The sequence below is a fragment of the Eurosta solidaginis genome, chromosome 4, assembly GCF_040869045.1.
Source record: "Eurosta solidaginis isolate ZX-2024a chromosome 4, ASM4086904v1, whole genome shotgun sequence".
NCBI lineage: Eukaryota > Metazoa > Arthropoda > Insecta > Diptera > Tephritidae > Eurosta > Eurosta solidaginis.
Genome location: NC_090322.1, coordinates 32,435,232 through 32,455,635, shown reverse-complemented (window position 1 = coordinate 32,455,635; position 20,404 = coordinate 32,435,232). Strand labels below are relative to the sequence as shown.

The window sequence follows — 20,404 nt, the reverse complement described above, 5'->3', positions numbered from 1 at the left end:
ATACAATACTCTGACTAGCAAATACATATCTCTTTTTATCGCTCGTTTGTACTAATCGTGTGCTCTCAAAAATACTTTGTTTGATGTTGGTTAAACGGTGGAATTTTCGCTAGAGCGATTTTTTTTTGGCTGGGTGTTGTTGCTTTTTGTTGCGGCAAATTGTTTAGTGCCTTTTATAACAAAAAATGTAAGGCGCGATAACCTCCGAAGAGATTTTAGGCCGAGCTTCTCTTCCAATTAGCGTCGTGCTCCATTAAATTTTTCTTACAGATGGGTGGGACAGGAACTAATTGTTTTATGCCGACTCCGAACGGCATCTGCAAGGCAGATGAATTTTCGCTGGGAAGCTTTTCATGGCAGAAATACAATCGGAGTGCTTGCCAAACACTTCCGAGGGACGAGCCCGCTTAGAACAACTTTCTTCTAATTGAAAAAACTTATTACAAAAACTTTGATGTTGCTTTGCCCGGGGCGTGAACCCAGGATCTTCGGTGTGGATGGCGGAGCACGCTACCATCACACTACGGCGGCCGCATGGTGTCTTTCATACGGCTGCTAATATAGCGCAGCTTTACAACAAAAGTCTTAGTAAAGTACTTAATTACGCCTAAATATCTCATCATCAGCATTAAGTGGCGCTTAACCGCCTAAGCGATTTTGCCCATTTCGTAACAAGTCACGCCAGCTACCCCTGTATCGCGATAGTTGAAACCAATTGAGAGCACCAAGGAAGGCCAAGTCTTCCTCCATCTGCCTCTCCCAACTCAGTGGAGGTCTCCCCATTCATCTGCTTAAAAACTGCGAAGTCGACTGAAATACTTTCTTGGCCGGAGCGTCTTCATCCATTCGCATGACATGACCTCATACGGCTCATCATTATACGTCCTTCGAACAGGACCATAAATCATTCAGAGTACTTTTCTCTCGAACACTCCAAAAGCCATCTCATTTTCTCTCGACACCGTCCATGATTCCGAGCCATATATCAGGACAGGTATGATGACCGACTTGTAGAGCGTCATTTTTGGCGAGAGAAGACTGTACTTTTCAATTGCCTACTCAGTCCAGAGTAGCACTTGTTGGTAAGAGTTACTCTCCGTTTGATTTCTAAGTTGATATTGTTTTTGCTTTTAATGCTGGTTCCCAAATAGACAAAATCCTTCACAGTCTCGAATTCATATCCGTCAACAGTGACGTGGCTGCCAAGGCGCGAATGTGCCGATTCTTTCTTGGATGACAATAAGTACTTCGTCTTGTCCTCATTTACCACAAGACCCAGTTTTTTGCTTCTCTTTCTAATCACGATAAGGCAGAACTCACAGCGCGCTTGTTCAGGCCAATAATGTTATTAATTAATACTCATTAACTATATCAGAAAATTTGATGACGCTGTGGTAAACAAAAAACTGTGATTTCGAGCTTTTGACTTAGTTCTATAAGCCACTTGTGGGCACTCATCCAAAGTTTGTGCCGCAAAAGCATACACAATGACTAAATCGGACGAGAGTGTTTTGGAGAGGAAGAAAGTCCGCGGAACTATATTTGGTTTCTTGTTAGAGGCTGTGGTGACTACACCGGATCGGACCGTTCTTTGTTCAGGCTTTTTACTCCATATCACGAGGGAATTCAGAGTCATACCATCTAGATAAGAGAGTAGCTGCGTTACCAAAGGAGCGCATTCGCAGAAAATATGAGCCGGCGCCTCATCCTCAAGGTCACAAAAGCCACAGATTTGTGGTGATATTGTATACCAAAGTGCCCGGAATAGTACCCACTGTGAGTTCGTAGGTTCTTTCTGCTTGGATTAATGTGTTTGGCTAATACTTAACAATCTATGATAAAACGGAGACCCCTTTAATGATTTTTATTTCACACCGAATACTTCAAAGTTCTGGGAATCTCCTTGTGGGACGCTCATAACCGTTGAAACGGTTAAACGCCAAATAAGTATATAAAATTGTAGAACCAAACAGGTTGAAGTGTCAAATCATATTAATATTGATTTCCATATTAATATGATTTGACACTTCCATATTAATATGATTTGACACTTCAACTTCTGGCGCGGTACGATTTTAACATTAGTCCATCGAATTACAAAAACAAATACATGGAATCTTTGTTTATCTTTGTACGTATGTGACCCTGCCGCCACCTTGTAAGGTTCCATAAAAAAGACTTTTTTTTATTTATAATATTTACTTAAAATATCTTGCTCACCTGGATTAAAATCGATGCAATAACTACTCGGCTCGCTATTCCAAAAATCGTAGAATATACGACGGGTCACACCGTAAATGCGACTCTGTGATAAGTTTAAACTCAAATTTTGTGAAATATCAAACATTTTCGTATAAAAATCCATGCTGATGGGGGCGAAGTAAGTTAGTGAAATATTTAAAAAAAATTAGTAAAATAAAGAAAATTTAAATGTGATTGAATCGAATTATTTAAGAAAAATGCGAATCCCTATACCGAACCAAAAAACTAAGACCATATGTTCAATCATCGTAGTATTTGTTTTATTTTTTTACAAACAACAAAACGAAACAAAATTTTAAATATTGTATTCGAGTTTGAAAAATTATAAAACCCCTAGGAATGCCCTTACGGGTAGAGAAAGGACCTGTCCGAAACTGCTTATAGGCGAACAAAAGAGGCTTGTCCGACAGTGCATGTAGGGGTACGAAGAGGATATGTCTGAGAGTACCTGTAGCGGTACAAAGAGGACGGGTCGAATAGTACCCATAAGGGGAAACATATGGAACAGCAGAAAAAATATCTATCCGAAAGTACCCGTAAGGGTATAATAAATAAGACCCATTAAGGCATAAACAGGTACACTTGGTCTCTCCATAGGACATGCTCAAACAAAAGGGATCACTCCAACCCATATATAGAGATCAAAACTGTCTATAGTCCCATTTTCCTTTGCAACTTATTCCGGATTCATTCTAGACTAATCGCATTTTTGGCGATTTGGGAAGAAAAAAGCTGTCAAATAACCAAATTATGGGTCAATTTAACTGAAATTTCTGTAAATTTTTATTCATCGCAAACTATTTGCACAAATTGTTGATTCTGACTTCACCGTTTCAACAGTCAAATCAACAAACACAAATTCATTCATACGTAAGCAATATTACTATCTTAAGAGGTCTTACTGTTCGAATGTCTACGAAAACGGTTAAAACACCAGTTGTTTGTCAACATTGGAATAACAGTGAATGCTGTTGATATGACAGACAGCGCCATAGACATAGCATCAAAGTAGTGAACGTAAGTTTCACTTTCAAATTAGCTGTTGTATTTGCGTAATTTTCACAGTTGTTCACTATTGAAACGACACATGAAATCAGTTTTTTTTTTAACAGAACAATCAGAAAAATCTGTTGAGAATTTGTCATATTTACATAATATTGTTAACTTGAGACCAACAGTTTCTATTCTGTTGAAATGCCTAAACAAATTTGTGCTCTTGACAAAAAAACTCGGTTGAACTAGCCATAATGCGATCAAGTTTACTGAATGGCTGTTAATGCAAGAACAACAAACCGGATATGTTAATTTTACTAGCGTAATTTCTTTTTGTGTGAGTTTAGACATTTCGTCAAGTCGCAAGAATAGATTTTTTTATACTGAGCTGAGCAGAGCTCACAGAGTATATTAACTTTGTTCACATAACTGTAATCCGTAACGGCATAAACTAATCGAGATAGATATAGACTTCTATATATCAAAATGGTCTGGGTGAAAAAAGAAATTCATTTAGCCATGTCCGTCCGTCCGTCCGTCCGTCTGTAAACACAATAACTTGAGTAAATTTTGAGGTATCTTGATGAAATTTGGTATGTAGGTTCCTGGGCGCTCATCTCAGATCGCTATTCAAAATGAACGAAATCGGACTACAACCACGCCCACTTTTTCGATATCGAAAATTTCGAAAAACCGAAAACGTGCGATAATTCATTACCAAAGACGGATAAAGCGATGAAACTTGGTAGGTGCGTTGACCTTATGACGCAAAATAGAAAATTAGAAAAATTTTGGACAATGGGCGTGGCACCAACCACTTTTAAAAGAAGGTAATTTAAAAGTTTTGCAAGCTGTAATTTGGCAGTCGTTGAAGAAATCATGATGAAATTTGGTAGTCACGTTACTCCTATTACTATATGTGTTAAATAAAAATTTGCGAAATCGGATGACGAACACACCCACTTTTAAAAAAAAAAATTTTAAAGTAAAATTTTAACAAAAAATTTAATATCTTTACGTTATAAAAGTAAATTATGTCAACATTCGACTTCAGTAATGATATGGTGCAACAAAATACAAAGATAAAAGATAATTTCAAAATAGGCGTAACTCCGCCCTTTTTCATTTAATTCGTCTCGAATACTTTTAATGCCATAAGTCGAAAAAAATTTACCAATCCTTGTGAAATTTGGTAGGGACATAGATTCTATGACGATAACTGTTTTCTGTGAAAATGGGCGAAATCGGTTGAAGCCGCGCCCAGTTTTTATACACAGTCGACCGTCTGTCCTTCCGCTCGGCCGTTAACACGATAACTTGCGCAAAAAACGATATATCTTAACTAAACTTAGTTCACGTCCTTATCTGAAGTGACTTTATCTTGGTATAAAATATGGCCCAAATCCGCCCACTTTTCCGATATCGAAAATTACGAAAAATGAAAAAAATGCCATAATTCTGTACCAAATATGAAAAAAGAGATGAACATGGTAATTGGATTGGTTTTTTGACGCAAGAAAAAACTTTGTAAAATGGGTGTGACACTTACCATATTAAGTAGAAGAAAATGCAAAAGTTCTGCAGGGCGAAATCAAGAGCCCTTGGAATCTTGGCAGGAATACTGTTCGTGGTATGACATATATAAATAAATTAGCGGTACCCGACAGATGATGTTCTGGGTCACCCTGGTCCACACTTTGGTCGATATCTCGAAAACGCCTTCACATATACAACTAAGGGCTACTCCCTTTTAAAACCCTCATTAATACTTTTAATTTGATACCCATATCGTACACATATCCAACACATTCTAGAGTCACCCCTGGTCCACCCTTATTGCGATATATCGAAAAGGCGTCCACCTATAGAACTAAGGCCCACTACGTTTTAAATAATCATTAACACCTTCCATTTGAAACCAATGTCATACAAACACATTCCAGGGTTACCCTAGGTTCATTTTGCTAAATGGTGATTTTCCCTTATTTTGTCTCCAAAGCTCTCAGTTGAGTATGTAATGTTCGGTTACACCCGAACTTAGCCTTCCTTACTTGTTGTAATTAAAATTTGTTTAGCTACGAAATTTAACTGCGATACATTTAATTAATTTTTTTTGTCCCAATTATTTTTATTGCTTTTTTTTTATTACATTAACCTTTTTTAACAGTTATTGCTTTTTGCAAGTCTCATAAACGCTTTAAATCAAGGCGATGCTGCTGGCTAAGCGTTTTAGCAATTGGGTGAGAAATACGTACAAACTATTTAAGATAACTACTGTTTCTTGTTTTTTTTTTTTATAATTTTTTTCACTCTAACGCACAATGTTTGTAATCATAACACCACTATTACAGTAGCGGACCTATAAAAGTGCTAACAATTTTTGTAAGCCATTGTTTACAACCTAAGAAAGCATTTGGAATTTGATGCTTAAGGTGAAGTGCAAATAACATTTGAATGTGGATTAGTAGAGACCCACAAAACAAAAAAATAAAATTTTTGCAAACAAAAGGTTATACGAAATAAAAATGTAAGAAATAGAAAATGAGAAATAAAAAACCGGAAAACGCATGTCAATGCGAGGAGCGTGACATTGACAAACAACACAATTTTAGCTTGAATTGTATAAGAGATCAAATGAACAGTACTCTAGTATGAAGTGATTGTTAAATATCACATGAAGATCACCTGAGATGCGATCACTGGACAAGCGGCAAGGCTTTCACTGAGGTCGTTGAAATTCGTAGTCAGATGTAGATGGGATTGGTACAATTTTTTAAAAATCATTTTGGAGAGATGAGGCTATAGCCCTTTATTAAGAATATTCTTTTTTCGCTATCTGAGCTTGAAAGAGCTACGAAAAGAGAAATTGTTGAGTTTTGATGAGGGGTAATTCCTTATCAATATAGTACAGCGAATTAAAACGCAGCGGCTACGCTGGCTAGGTCATGTTATGCGAATGAAAGACAACGCTCCAGCTAAGAAAGTGTTTCTGTCGTAACCCGCCTATGGAAGCAGAGGAAGAGGGCGGCCCCCACTCCGCTGGAAGGACCAGGTGGAAAACGATTTAAACTCCCTTGGTGTGACCAATTGGCGCCAGTTGGCAGAGCGAAGAAGCGACTGGACGGCCATAACCGTTTAAACGGTTAAGCGCCAATTAAGTAAGTAAGTAATCCTTATCACATTATTCGTAGAAGTTCAAAATATCGAATTTTTCAACACTTCACATAAAAAAAGATCAACGCTGACTGCATGGTCCTGATTTTACTCTACACATGTGACTCCTCAAACTTTTTTTCGGTTCGAACTATGATCTAGTAGCGCCAGTGGAACTAATTAATCCACTACTTAAGGGAAGGACAGTACGTTCTTCACTGGGGACGGTTGATACCATACGCTAAGACGCAAGGGGCACGCCTCAGGGTAGTGTTCTTTCGCCGCGTCTATGGAATCTAACGGTAAGCTCGCTCTTTAGAAATAAAAATTGGGAGACCGGGAAATTGTGGCATATGCTAATATTCCAGCTATTGCTTACAGAGGCAAGTTCGCTCAAACTTTATGCGATCTGCTGCAAGTAGCATTATGAGAGGTTTCCCTATGGGCATCCCGATGCGGACTCACCATCAATAAAGTTGATAAGGTTGAGCCTGCCTTATACATCAAACGATACAAAATACCACCATTAAACTTAACAAAACCAAATAGTATGCGTCTTAACCTGGCAGATAAGGTGAAATTCCTAGGCGTAGTGCTATATAAAACAGTTTTCTTACTCCTAGTACAAATAGCTGTGAGACCATAACAGTTGAGGAAAGCAAGCTGTAGACGGCAAAGTCTTTAGAGGCTGGAGGAGTAGTCTTTTCAGGGGACCTAGACCTCTAGGCAGAAGTATCAGCAATTAAGGAAGTGCAGTTAGGATAGAGACACACAATATTGGTAACGAAATCTTTACTTTCAGCGATAGCCATCTACAACTGACCAGCGCTAAGTGGTGCAAGATGGGAGCTCCCTTTCTAGATAATCCGCGTGAGGTCGTGGAGTATGACACCAAGGAATTAGTAGTCCTGATCAGGTTCTCAAAATGGTTCGAAGCGGAAAGGTAATAGTATCATTTCGTGAACAGACCCGATTATCACTGACCTATGTCTAACCTCGGGCAGCCTCTTTAACCTAACTTATCTTAAACTACGACTTAAGTATCGCAGCAAGAAAAGTGTCACGACAAAAGAACTATATATCTCGGACGTGTCGTTAAAAGCCCTCCAAAAAAAATGTGGCTTAAAACTTATTAGAGCTAAGAAGCAGTAACTATGTCCGAATATCTCAATGATCAAAATCGTTAACTGCGCAACACGAATATTTACCAGAGTGCTTTGTATCGTTTCAAAGTCCATAGTAGCTATCACTTAATGATGAACTAAAATTCATTTGAAAATTTTGTTTTCCCAAGCAGAAAATTTCAGTTGTCTAGTCAAGGCGAATATTTTAATACAAGACAACTTTCAGTAGGGAAGTTACATTTGTAGAATGAGACGAATGTGATACCCAGTCGCTTCTACTACAGTCAGATGTAATGTCGAAACGCATCGTTCTCAATATAGTCCCAATTTTATTTTGCAGGGTATATTTCAGAAGAGAACTAGAACAAGCCTCTCTTCCTATTTGGGGTGTGCGGTTTTCTCAATTTTCCTAGAAATTGGCTGACCTATGTGAACGACTCCGAACGGCTTATGCTACATGAGATGAGCTGCGCTGAGAAACTTTTCATCAGGTTTTTTTTTTTTAATTCGCTTTAAGCACGTTGAAGTTAGTTGTCCTGTCACTTGAGTCCCGGCGCCTTAGTTAGTTAGGCCAACGCACTACCTCTACAACAAGGCAGCCGCCAATATAGATTTGACAAATATAATATAGGTGTAGGGTAAACTACCTAGCCTAATCGGGAAGCATTTTATTGTTACAATGACAACAGAAGCCGGATGATGATTTCATATTTGAAATTGACAAAGCTGTGGACTTCCCTAGTGCCTAAAATAATCTGTATTGTACCGATAAGACAAAATCTTCTTGAACAGAACTTTCAGAATATTTTGATTTGGATAACCTAAGCTACCTCGAAGATGACCTAAACGCAAAAAAAAATAAATATTCCGTTGTGCCGCATTAATTAAAACTCGTACCCCGTCGGAAGCATCAACAGTAAAATAACAGTTAGTTTTTTTTTTGTATACAAGATCTATAATGAAATTTATAAATTTCTTTTAAGGCTCCTAGAAATATTTCTTTTTATTTACTTAATTATCCGCTTCTTTTTTGAAACAAACGCGATTTTCTGCCAAGCACTTTTTATTTAAAACAAATTCGCTTCACTTCATGTAATATTTTCTTGAACACACACTTCCTACATCTCGCACACAAGATCACTGCACGATCGCATGGTACAGCAAAAACTGGCGGGAGAAATTGAAGTGAAATGGAATTTCTTTAGTTAAGGAAGACAATTAGAAAAAAGCAAAATCTACACTATGTAGACAAAATCTGAAAGAGAGATATGCCAACATTGTGGTAATAGGCATGGCAAAGGTCAAATGTTGAACGGTGGCAGATAGATGTGGAAAAACTGTGAGTTGGGCATGAAAGTAAATGGAGAGCAAATCAAAGTATAAAGATAATAGTATGTAGAATAGAGGCATAATTTTGAAAGGTACAGGAAGTATTTATATAATAAACAATAGGATAAAGAACGCCATACAATAACAAATACATACCGCTACGAAAGCATACACAAGAATTAGAGAAGAGAGCAAAATTGATAGTGAGAATCAAATCGGAAAATGAGAAACTCTTTTTTAAGTTAATACTGATTTTCACAGGCGAGAATTTATTGCATGCCAAATTATCTATCGTTAATGTTGTGGACGGTTAAGTAGAAGAACTATTTATCTCATATTATGTTGTTGTTATTGTAGCCTTATCTTAGAATTTGCTTGAAAAGTGCTTTCAATCCGAATTTAATTTAACGGAAAATCGTAAACGGAGACATAAAACATATATCAGCAAGGTCAGACCAATTTAAGAAGCATTAGATTTGCTACTAATAGGCTCATGTAAATAGGTAATGACTGGAAATCGACAGTTCCCAAGCAAGATATTTGTTTAAATAATCCAAATCTTCTATACTATTAATGATACAACAGCTCTTACACAATATTGAATGAAAAGTAACGGTTTGGTACTCATTTGAAGTATCGCAGTAAAAATATTGCAAAGCCAATACCAGATCCTTAATTCCGCTATTTACACGAGTATTCTCCAGATTGAAGAAGTGGACTTAACTTACATAACATACGAATGTATTAGAGGCTGGATACAAAAGTGGCACAAACATAGAAAATGTTTAGCCGTAGCATTATCTTTCAGTTTTAGTTGGCTGATCACTGCAGCATCTTCCAAACGGAAGTTGCTGCGATTAAGGATGCATTGGATGAAATGCTATCCAGTGCTACTACGGTTAGGGAATTTTACATCTACTCTGACAGCCAAGCGGCTATCACGGCCTTGAGTTCAACTAAAGCGCGATCGAAGGTGGTCTGGGAGTAGCGGACCTCGCTTGCGATTGCATCGATCTGTTTTGTGATTAAAATTATCTGAGTCCCTGGCAATAGTGATATCCCGGACAATAAGCGGATCTCTAAGCCCGCATCGGTACAACTGATTCGGATAAAGATGGCTGTAGGGTAGCAAGATGCTTCTGCCCGGAAGTGGGTGGCAGGAGGACTGCCGAAAAATTGGGGGTTTGACAGGGCTCTGTCTAGGTGAGGGCATGCGGTACGTCCCAATGTACTGGGAACCCCATCCTGCTGCAGCTGTATGGAGGATGATTAGGTCACGTTTTAGGTTTCTTTCCAGAGATTGCTTCCACTTTAACACACTTTTAGACGTCGTGCTACGAGAGATTATTGCCTTAATTGGCGCTTGTTTCTCATTGTAAAAATTGACGCGGCTGCAGTTTACGCTATTTGCCCCCAATGTTTTACTGTTTTAATCTACTACTACTTCCACCAGAAAAATACTGCAGTGATCTTGTAGCTTGTTAGATCTTTTTATTTCGCGATCTGCGCAGTACTTCATCCATCGGTATTGGATTATGGCAACACTTAGATTAATATTAGTAGGAAATATAGTGCATGACATAAACGATAGCGAGTGGAGATTCGTACATCAAATGCTTCTCGAGAGACTTTACTTCTTTCTCTCTTTCTCAATCTCGTTGTACGGCATACAACTGGCATTTATTATAGGCATAAGTGGGACTATTTTTCTCCGACAGCTGCAAAATATGTACGCGCTTGTTTTTAGCTCACAAACTCTCCAAACACTCCTGCTGTGCGCGCAGATAAGGATCAGGGTGTAAACAGCAAACAACAAGACAAGGGAGAAGTAGAGAATGAAACCAAATATCACCTGCTCATTGAAGTAGTATTGGGAAATGTACGACAATAAGCAAGTGCTAGACAACCCGCGGGAATATACATATGTAGATACATTTGTGTGTATGTAGTGCTAAAAAAGAAAATGCAGCCGCAGTAGAGATAGAGCAAAAGGAATTCAATGTAATATGACAAAATAATGTTTATAACAAGCAGCAACAAAAAAATACAACAACAGTCGGGTATTTTAATACCGCCGGTGGCATTCGAAAGCAACGGCAACAAGACAAAAACAATTAAACTTGTAGTGCACTGCAGAAGCAGTTAGTGCTACAGATAAAACAGATACATATGTACATATATCGAGAGCCGTTAAGCGACCAACAGCACGTACTATGAGCGAAGTACATGAAATCACAGTGGGAACGCTATGAGACGACGTAAACCGTTTCATATTTAAATAGACAAAAGAAAGATAAATCCAAATATTGCTTCATATAGTTTAAGAAATGTTCACTTAAAATTTCACACCAAAGTGTGAAACACGTACGGCGCGATAGAGATGCTAGACGCCTTACTTTTATCGCATAGCAATTAGCATTCATTTACTCAGCAGCCACGACCCTGAGCTTATCTAACGGCCGATAAATATGTAAATCGTATGTTAGTATCAGTCAGAATTGATTTTTGAATACTCATTTACTAAATTGATTTATCGCAGTGAAGCAATTTCTAAGTTTTATGTTTTTTTTTTTGGTTTAGATCCGAGCTATCTAATTTATATAATCTTGATGCGATTCCGGCCTCTTATGTAGGTCAATCAAATAAAAGAGTTGATGCGAGATCTTGTCATGCTTTCCCCTCTTACTTACTTACTTAATTGGCGCTTAACCGTCTAAACGGTTATGGCCGTCCAACAAGGCGCGCCAGTCGCTCCTTCGCTCCGCCAACCGGCGCCAATTGGTCACACCAAGGGAGTTTAAGTCGTTTTCCACCTGGTCCTTCCAACGGAGTGGGGGCCGCCCTCTACCTCTGCTTCCATAGGCGGGTTCCGATAGAAACACTTTCTTGCCCGGAGCATCATCTTTCATTCGCATAACATGGCGTAGCCAGCGCAGCCGCTGCGTTTTAATTCGCTGGACTATGTTGATGTCTGCGTATAGCTCGTACAGCTCATCATTAAATCTTCTTCGGTACTCGCCATCGCCAACGCGTAGAGGTCCATAAATCTTTCGAAGAACTTTTCTCTCGAACACTCCCAAAGCCGCTTCATCTGCGGTTGTCATGGTCCATGCTTCTGCCCCATATAGCAGGACGGGTACGATGAGTGACTTGTAGAGTATGATTTTCGTTCGCCGAGAGAGGACTTTACTTTTCAATTGCCTACCTAGTCCAAAGTAGCATTTATTGGCAAGATTGATTCTTCGCTGGATTTCAGTGCTGATGTTGTTGCTAGTGTTGATGCTGGTTCCCATAAACGAAGTCTTTTACTATTTCGAAATTATGGCTGTCAACAGTAGCGTGGTTGCCAAGGCGCATATGCGCTGACTCTTTGCTCGATGACAGCTGGTACTTCGTTTTGTCCTCATTCACCATCAAACCCATCTTTACCGCTTCTTTTTCCAGCTTGGAGTAAGCAGAACTAACAGCGCGGGCGTTTAGGCCGATGATATCAATGTCATCAGCATATGCCAGTAATTGCACGCTTTTATAGTATATTGTTCCAGTACGGTTAAGTTCTGCAGCTAGTATAATTTTCTCCAGCATCAAATTAAAGAAATCGCACGATAGGGGGTCACCCTGTCTGAAACCTCGTTTAGTTTCGAACGGCTCGGAGAGGTCCTTCCCAATTCTGACTGAGCTGATGGTGTTGCTCAACGTCATTTTGCACAGCGGTATAAGTTTTGCGGGGAAACCAAATTCAGACATAGCGGCATATAGGCAGCTCCTTTTCGTGCTGTCGAAGGCGGCTTTAAAGTCGACGAAGAGGTGATGTGTGTCGATTCTCTTTTCACGGGTTTTTTCCAAGATTTGGCGCATTGTGAAAATCTGGTCGATGGTAGATTTACCAGGTCTGAAGCCGCACTGATAAGGTCCAATCAGCCGGTTCACGGTGGGCTTCAATCTTTCGCACAATACACTTGAAAGGACCTTATATGCGATATTAAGAAGGCTGATTCCACGATAGTTGGTGCATTTTGCAGTATCCCCCCTCTTGTGGACTGGGCAAAGAACACTTAGATTCCAACCGTCGGACATGCTTTCGTCCGCCCATATTTTGCTAAGAAGCTGCTGCATGCGCCTTACCAACTCCTCGCCGCCGAACTTGAATAGCTCCCCAGAAAATCCATCAGCGCCCACGGCCTTGTTGTTTTTCAATCTGGTTATTGCTATTCTAACTTCGTCATAATCGGGCGGGGGGACATATATTCCATCATCATCGATTGCGGGATCGGGTTCTTTATCTCTGCGCGGTGAATTGCTGCCTCCATTTAGGAGAGCAGAGAAGTGTTCCCTCCATAATCTAAGCACTCTCTGGACATCAGTTACAAGGTCGCCGTTTTCATTCCTACAGGAGTTTGCCCCGGTCTTAAAACCTTCCGTCTGTCGCCGTATTTTTTGGTAGAATTTTCGGGCGTTATTCCTGGTGGCTAGCAGCTCAAGCTCCTCGCACTCACGCCTTTCTGCTTCTGCTTTTTTCTTCCTGAAAAGGCGTCTCGCTTCCCTTTTCAACTTACGATAGCGTTCACACACTCCTCTTGCCGCGCTCGCTTTTAACGTAGCCCTGTAGGCAGCGTCTTTTCTTTCGGTTGCAACGCGGCATTCTTCATCATACCAGTTGTTTTTTCGTGGCCGCCGGTAACCAATTTTTTCCTCGGCGGCAGTATGAAGTGCTTTGGAGATATGCTCCCACTGCTCCTGTATTCCTTCAGGATGAGTTGTGCCCTCAGAGAGCAGGTGTGAGACTCGAGTTGCGAAATCATTGGCAGTCTGTTGTGATTGAAGCTTTTCGACGTCTAGCTTTCCTTGTGTTTTTTGTTCCTTGTTTTTAGCCGCGTTGAGGCGGGTGCGTATTTTGGCTGCAACGAGATAATGGTCCGAATCGATGTTAGGTCCTCGGATCGTTCGCACATCTAAAACACTGGAGGCATGCCGTCCGTCTATCACAACGTGATAGATCTGATTGCGAGTATTTCGATCAGGAGAGAGCCATGTAGCTTGATGTATCTTTTTATGCATGAACCTCGTGCTTGATATGACCATGTTTCGAGCACCGGCAAAGTCAATCAGCCTCAGTCCGTTAGGAGAAGTTTCATTGTGTAGGCTGAACTTTCCGACTGTAGGGCCAAAAACACCTTCTTTGCCCACCCTGGCGTTAAAGTCGCCAAGCACGACTTTTATATCATGACGGGGGCAGCGCTAGTATGTGCGTTCTAATTGTTCATAAAAAGTGTGCTTTCCCCTCAGCTTTGAATTTTATCACGGGAAGGTAATAACTCAAGTCAAAGAACACTAGAAGCAAGGGATGAATGTGAGGAGCTTCAAAGAGTGATTGATAGGAAAAACTACCTAACAGAAATTGAATACCCAGAAAACCTATACATCCTAACACACATCTCATTAAAGAGGCCCCGCCTCACAGCAACTTAAGGAGTCATCTCCGTAAGCACTATGAAGAAATTCTGCACCAAACAAGTCAGCCGTATAAAGAAAAGAAAGCAGCCCTTTTTTGTACTGCATCTACAAAATGTCGTCAAATTAGTATGCTTAGCGAACCCTCTTCCCAAAGACAAATGCCCCTAGCTCGCCGTTGAGGAAAGCAAACTCTCCAGGGAGACGCGCCTCACTTTAGCTCCACTTCGATCTGGGTACTGTAAAACGTTGAACTCTTACTTATCTAAAATCAACCCGACATACTTAATGTATGTTCCGCCTGTAACGTCTCATCTTATGACACCAACCATCTTTTCAATTGCTTTGTGCAAACAATGCCTCTTGCACCCTAATCTCTTTGGTCCAACCCTGTTGAAACAACAAGTTTCCTCGGACTCCCGTTAGAGGATAATAATGACAATTTGTGAGTGAACGCAACTATTGGATGGAGCGAGGCACTACTGCAACAAAAACAAATAGCTCAGTCAGGATAGGTAAGGTGCTCTTCGAAAAAGCAACCGTATATTAGGCAAAGACAGTTCGAGCAGCGAAACTGGCTTTGGACTAGCGCCTCTCTGTTAGACGGAGAACAAGTCGGATGGCAAACGCATTTGACGTTGTATGACACGCCGTTTTGCCAAGTTTGTGGTCAAATTTGACTTAGTGAAAAGCAAGCATAAGCTTGCAGGTTTGCCTTGAGTAGCACCTTAATTAAAGAACTTTTGGGAGTTTCCGGGTCCAATATTTGATTGATATTTTCGAAGTTTGTTCATAGGCCATTGTCCCGAGCAAAAAATAATCATGTAACTTTTAAAAAAGTTTCTTCAGTAATGATTATCCTACCTCTCATCAACAGTAATCAGAAAACAGTCTGAGTCGCATCATTATACCTTTATATTACATTTTGAGTACCAAAGATGCTTTGTATGTTCAACTCACCTGAAAAGAGAAAAAAAATTGCTTATTAATAAAAATAAAATTTCTTTTAAAAAGGTTTGTACGATAAAAAATAATTAAAATTTTTTTATGAAAAACTACATTGCTTGGTATTTATGTGAGGTATTTATTGACCTACCAATTCAACCCTGCATTGTTTGACTTATGCCTGGTTTTTCAGTGCGAGTTTAAACTTCAGTTAAAGGTGACATACAATTTTGCGGCCGAAGTGGCATGGTTAAAATCTAGTCAACTTTAACCGGAGTTTAAAAGCGCACTGAAAACTCGGCCTTAAAGTAGATAAAGCAGTGTCACCGAAAATGCTAAAAATTTGTATTTTCTAATTGGAGAAGCCAGACCGCACGTCACATAGTGTTGACTAGCAATGAACTGCATTGCCGACACTTACGTTGAGTATGAACACTAGGTAAATAAGAAGAACAAGAGCAAATAAATTTGTGATTTTACTAGTATAAACAATTTCTAATGGAAATTATTTTCAAGATCGCGGGTTCGAATCGAGCACAAGGCCTAACAATAATTTTTTGTCATTAATATTGTTATGATAAATTTTGTCTTAATTGAAAAAATTATTAAATTAGAATAGAAGAAAGAAAAAATTTAGACAACTGCCAAAACTCGTTGTATAGATCCATTTCGGGAACTGTTAAATTCCTTCACCGGCAACGTTTAGGCGCCGCTGCTATAACCATTCAGCCATCACAGCGGTTTTTTGTTTGTCTTCATTAATCCTACTTCTTATCTGGTTCTTGCCAATTGATATTCACAACACTGCGACATCTGTTGCAGAATGAATGTGAATATTGGACTTGTTTGATGGCAATGCTGCCATAGTGTCATATTTTATTGCCACTTTTTTCCCCGGGCTCTGGGATGTATTAAATATTTTTGTTGTTATAGCGGCCTACTGATTTTTAAGATCGCGTGTTCGAATCGAGCTCAAGGCCTAACAATGATTTTTTGTCATTATTATTGTTATGATAAATTTTGTCTTAATTGAAAAAATTATTAAATTAGAATAGAAGAAAGAAAAAATTTAGACAACTGCCAAAACTCGTTGTATAGATCCATTTCGGGAACTGTTAATTTCCTTCACCGGCAACGTTTAGGCGCCGCTGCTATAACCATTCTTATTTTCTTTTAAGTTGGTAAAGTGAGTAAGTAAATAATAAACGAAAAATTGATGAAATGGAAAATGGTCGAACTGCAAAGGAAGAATTGAAAGCAAAATATGAAGAACGCATAGAGCAAGCGCTGCGGCAGAGGAAAATAAGATGCACAATTTGAAAATGTGACGACGCACAGTGCCTTTTGTGTTTTTTCTTTGCAAAAATCATAACTTTTGAACCAATGAAGATATTTTAAAAATTTTAAATGCAAATGAAAGCTAATTATTTGAGGTTTTATTGTGTGAAAGCTCAGAATGTCACAGATATAGGGTGCTTCAAAAAAAGTCGAAAATTTTTAGAAAATGCAAAAACAAAGTGTTTTTATTAAAAAATAAAAAAATAAAATGAGATTTGTCTTATAATGACGTATTTAAGCATTAAATAAGATAAACTAATGATTTTGATAAGATAGCGTGGCGCTGCCCACTTATGGAAAAAAGTTGTATGTAAGTAGTCACGTAATCAATAACTACCAAAATCGATAGACGTATTGTTTCTTTTAAATGGCAATACTCTTATAAAACTCAAATGTCCGTTTTTGGTGGCACAATAACAAGGTGCTTCAAAATTCATCGTAAAATTTTACATGTTTTTTTTTTTAATTTACAAGCCAAATATGTATTTTATTAATAACTAGAAGTTATTGAAGGTGTTCAATGAAATTTTATTTGAGCTAAAGATTAAACAGCCAACGAATTTTGGAAAAAGGGAGTGGCACTGCCCATTTATGCTAAAAAGTTTGATCTTAGTAACCGCTTTACCAATTTGTACCAAACTCGATACACGTATTGATTTCTATAAAAATTTAATACTCGTTTAAAGGCGAAATGCCTAAGCTTTAAAATAAATTTGATAAACTTTAGAGAAATGCAATAACGAAAAGTATATATTTATAAATTACTAAAATAATTCTTTTTTTTTTAAATAAAAAATTAACTTGTACATAGATATCTTATTTTTCAGTAAAGTAACAAAATTGATTAGCAAATCTCTTTTTCATTGTTGTGATAAGAAGTAAGAAACTTATTTTGTCTTAACATAGTCATCGTCACTGGAACATATATCTAACAAAGCAACCATTTCTGAGCTATACTCATCTGTAAGATCTTTTTGTGTTCTTACAAACCTCATAAATGATATGACTGGATCAGAAGAGTTAGCTAACATGTTGAAAAGGTCTTCGTTTTGTCTAACTCGTGATACTTTGCAGGTGTTCATACATCTATATCTTTTGTAGTCCTTGTTCTTAGATTCTTGAGCTTCTTCACACAATTCTCCTAATGGTAAGCATCTTTTCCATGTGCTAAAATTTTATGTACCGTCGGTGTAAGTTTCTTCTCAGGTTACTTTTGATGCAGCAACTCTGTAGTTTTAGATGCATATTCTCCAAATTTGGGCCCATTAACTGGTTCATGGCCGTTTAAAATATTTAAAATTACTCCCAATCTTTTCACAATATCTCTATCAACTCCTGTTATGCGAGCAGTCACTTCATCGTTTTCAAAAAATCTTCTTCTACCATCATTTGTATTTCCGTATCCATACTTTGGACAGTCAACTCTAAAGCCAATCTCTTTATAGAATGCATCCTAAATTATTATTTTTTCTCCTGTTTTGTTTCTCCTTACATGTTGTATTGTCGTCGAAAACTTCTCCTTGTTGTGGTAGTGTATAAGCCAGCTTCAAAACAAATTCCATACATCTTATCCTAGCATGCAAAGGAGATATTCCATACTCATAATTTAGTTCGTCAGTTATTGAATCATCAAGATTTTCAAGACTCCTCGTATTTAAATAATATCGGGCGGCACAATATAGTTGATGATGGACATGGATTTTTCCAATATTCTGAAGCTTCATCTTTTAGTCGTAATGGAACAATAGAAGCCATAAACATCTTACTATCTATAATTGTTTCATCGTCTACATTTATTCTTTGTTTATATGCGCTTTGTCCTGATGATCCATCACAGCCCCACTTAGTTATCAATGCTAGCTCCTTTGGCAGTGATTTCAACTTTTCTTCAGTAAAACTTTGAAGGAGTCGTGTAGACGTATGATCCATTAGGTTTTGTAGCTCAATTTCAGCTGATAATTTGGTTATTTTTGGACTTAGAGGAACTGCTTCTTTCTTGGCTTGAGTAATTTTTTTGTATCCAGGTAAAATATCGGCATTACGTTGCAATAATGACTTACGCAATATAATATATTTTTTCTTCGTTAAACCGATATCTATAAACAGCGCCAAAGCTTCTTCGGGAGTGCATTTCCTAGGTAGCGCATTTGGTGGTGTGGGAAAGCTGTTTTTGATCCTCGTCAGTCGCACTGGACTTGCTACCGCAACTGCTTCTGTTATATTAGACTTCACGTTTTCTTCGTCTTTTCTATATTTAATAGCCAGTGCTTCTGAAAGATGAGGCGTGGCTATAGCTTTTGTGGTATCAGACAGCTTCCTTTTCCTTGTGTAGGTAGAACACTCTTCTATGGGTTTAGTTGGTCTCCCTCTAGTTGGATTGGTTGGCGTGCTAGGCGTTTCTTCGTCCAAAAAAGTTTTGTCAGCTAGCCACTTTTCATGCTTACGTAGAAATTTTGAATTGTTACGATAGACGTCCTTCCATTTTCTTTCTATCATAATGTATTGTAAACCAATTTTTTCTTCCAGGCCTTCCTTTTCTTTAATGCTTGTTTCGCTCGCTAATTCTCGCATAATAGCCTCAACGAAGTCCCGTCTTGACTTTGTAGATTTAAACACCGCAAATGGTTTCGAGTTTTCTAGATACATATTAGAATTGGCTTCGAGTGTATCTGACTAAATATTAATCTGTGAACTATATTTAAAAATACTATTCACTTTATTTAAGTAAACAGAATACTTAGTTCCTTAATCTCCAAAAGACGAATGATAATGTGCATTGTATGATGGATAGCTTTATATACCTACTCAAATTATTAAAATGAATTTTAGGTATACAATTCGTAACTAAAAAAATGTATGTTGTTAACAAGTTCCAATAACAAAAACGACCTTACGGCCGTACTGACTTATATATACCTGCTCAGGCGCGTATTTATCCCCAAGGTTGTTTAACTTTATTTGATGTAAAAAGTGAAGTTGCAGCTGGACGCAGATAGACTTTATGAATTTAGGTAACTGAATATTTCACAAATAACTACTGTTAATTTGACGGAGCACATATTTTAACATTTTTTTTTGTTCCATCAAAGTTTTAAAAAGGGCCTAAAAATAGGCATTTCGAAAAACAGGTATATCCGCCAACTTTTAACAAAAAAAAAAAAACAATTTTTTTTGTTTCAATCCTAAATTAAATTATATTTAATTGCTATATAAGAAAACGACAACCGGCTGCCTTATTTACTCACAAAACCATTTTAAATACAACGAAAAAGAAGAAAAATTTCAAATTTTTCCCAATGTTGAAAATTGGTCAACTTTGAGCAGCTCTACCTGTAAACTATAATTGTCTGTGAAAAAACAGTTGTATATTCTTGATCCCTGAAAAATTCTCTTATAGAAACATGTATAAGATTTAGCGAACGCTTTCATGATTTTTTTGATTTTTGCCATGATTTAACGGCAGAGGCGCCACTGTGCGACGCTTAAGCATGAATGCAACATTTTTTTTTCTATTCAGTTTAAAGGTGAGTTGCAATTCAAAGAAGAGGGTAAACGAATTTTTAATAAACAAAAAAAATTTTTCACAGCGCAATATTTGAACACAATCTCCACTTCATGCAAATAAAGTGAAATGAAATGAAAGGAAAACGTTGATGGAAAATGAAGAGTAATAAAAGGAAAAGAAGTGCAAATAAGCCGAGCATACAAAGCAAGAAAAAATCTAGGAATCCGGTAAAAAAAATAAAACAATATAAAAAGAAAAAAATACCTTCGCATATCTACCGTCAGCCTTGTCAGCCTTTTGTACA

The 20,404-nt window shown here is 38.1% G+C and overlaps 1 protein-coding gene across 22 annotated transcripts in view; it reads right to left on the bottom strand.

Moving 5' to 3' along the window:
- The window catches only part of raskol (Ras GTPase-activating protein raskol), a 536,164-nt gene that overhangs the window by 36,413 nt on the left and 479,347 nt on the right, over positions 1 to 20,404 (bottom strand). Inside the window, exons 1-3 of one of the 22 annotated variants that reach the window (XM_067781165.1) lie at positions 8,430 to 8,479; positions 4,805 to 4,876; positions 2,221 to 2,366 (exon numbers count right to left, since the gene is read on the bottom strand). The exons of 19 other annotated variants lie outside the window; for them this stretch is intronic. In XM_067781165.1, the coding sequence (XP_067637266.1) occupies positions 2,221 to 2,366; positions 4,805 to 4,876; positions 8,430 to 8,443 (232 nt within the window). In that variant the 5' untranslated portion in view covers positions 8,444 to 8,479. Of the gene's footprint in view, positions 1 to 2,220; positions 2,367 to 4,804; positions 4,877 to 8,429; positions 8,480 to 8,543; positions 8,704 to 20,404 lie in introns of those variants that run through there. 2 more of the 22 variants (XM_067781166.1, XM_067781167.1) reach the window with 2 other exon arrangements.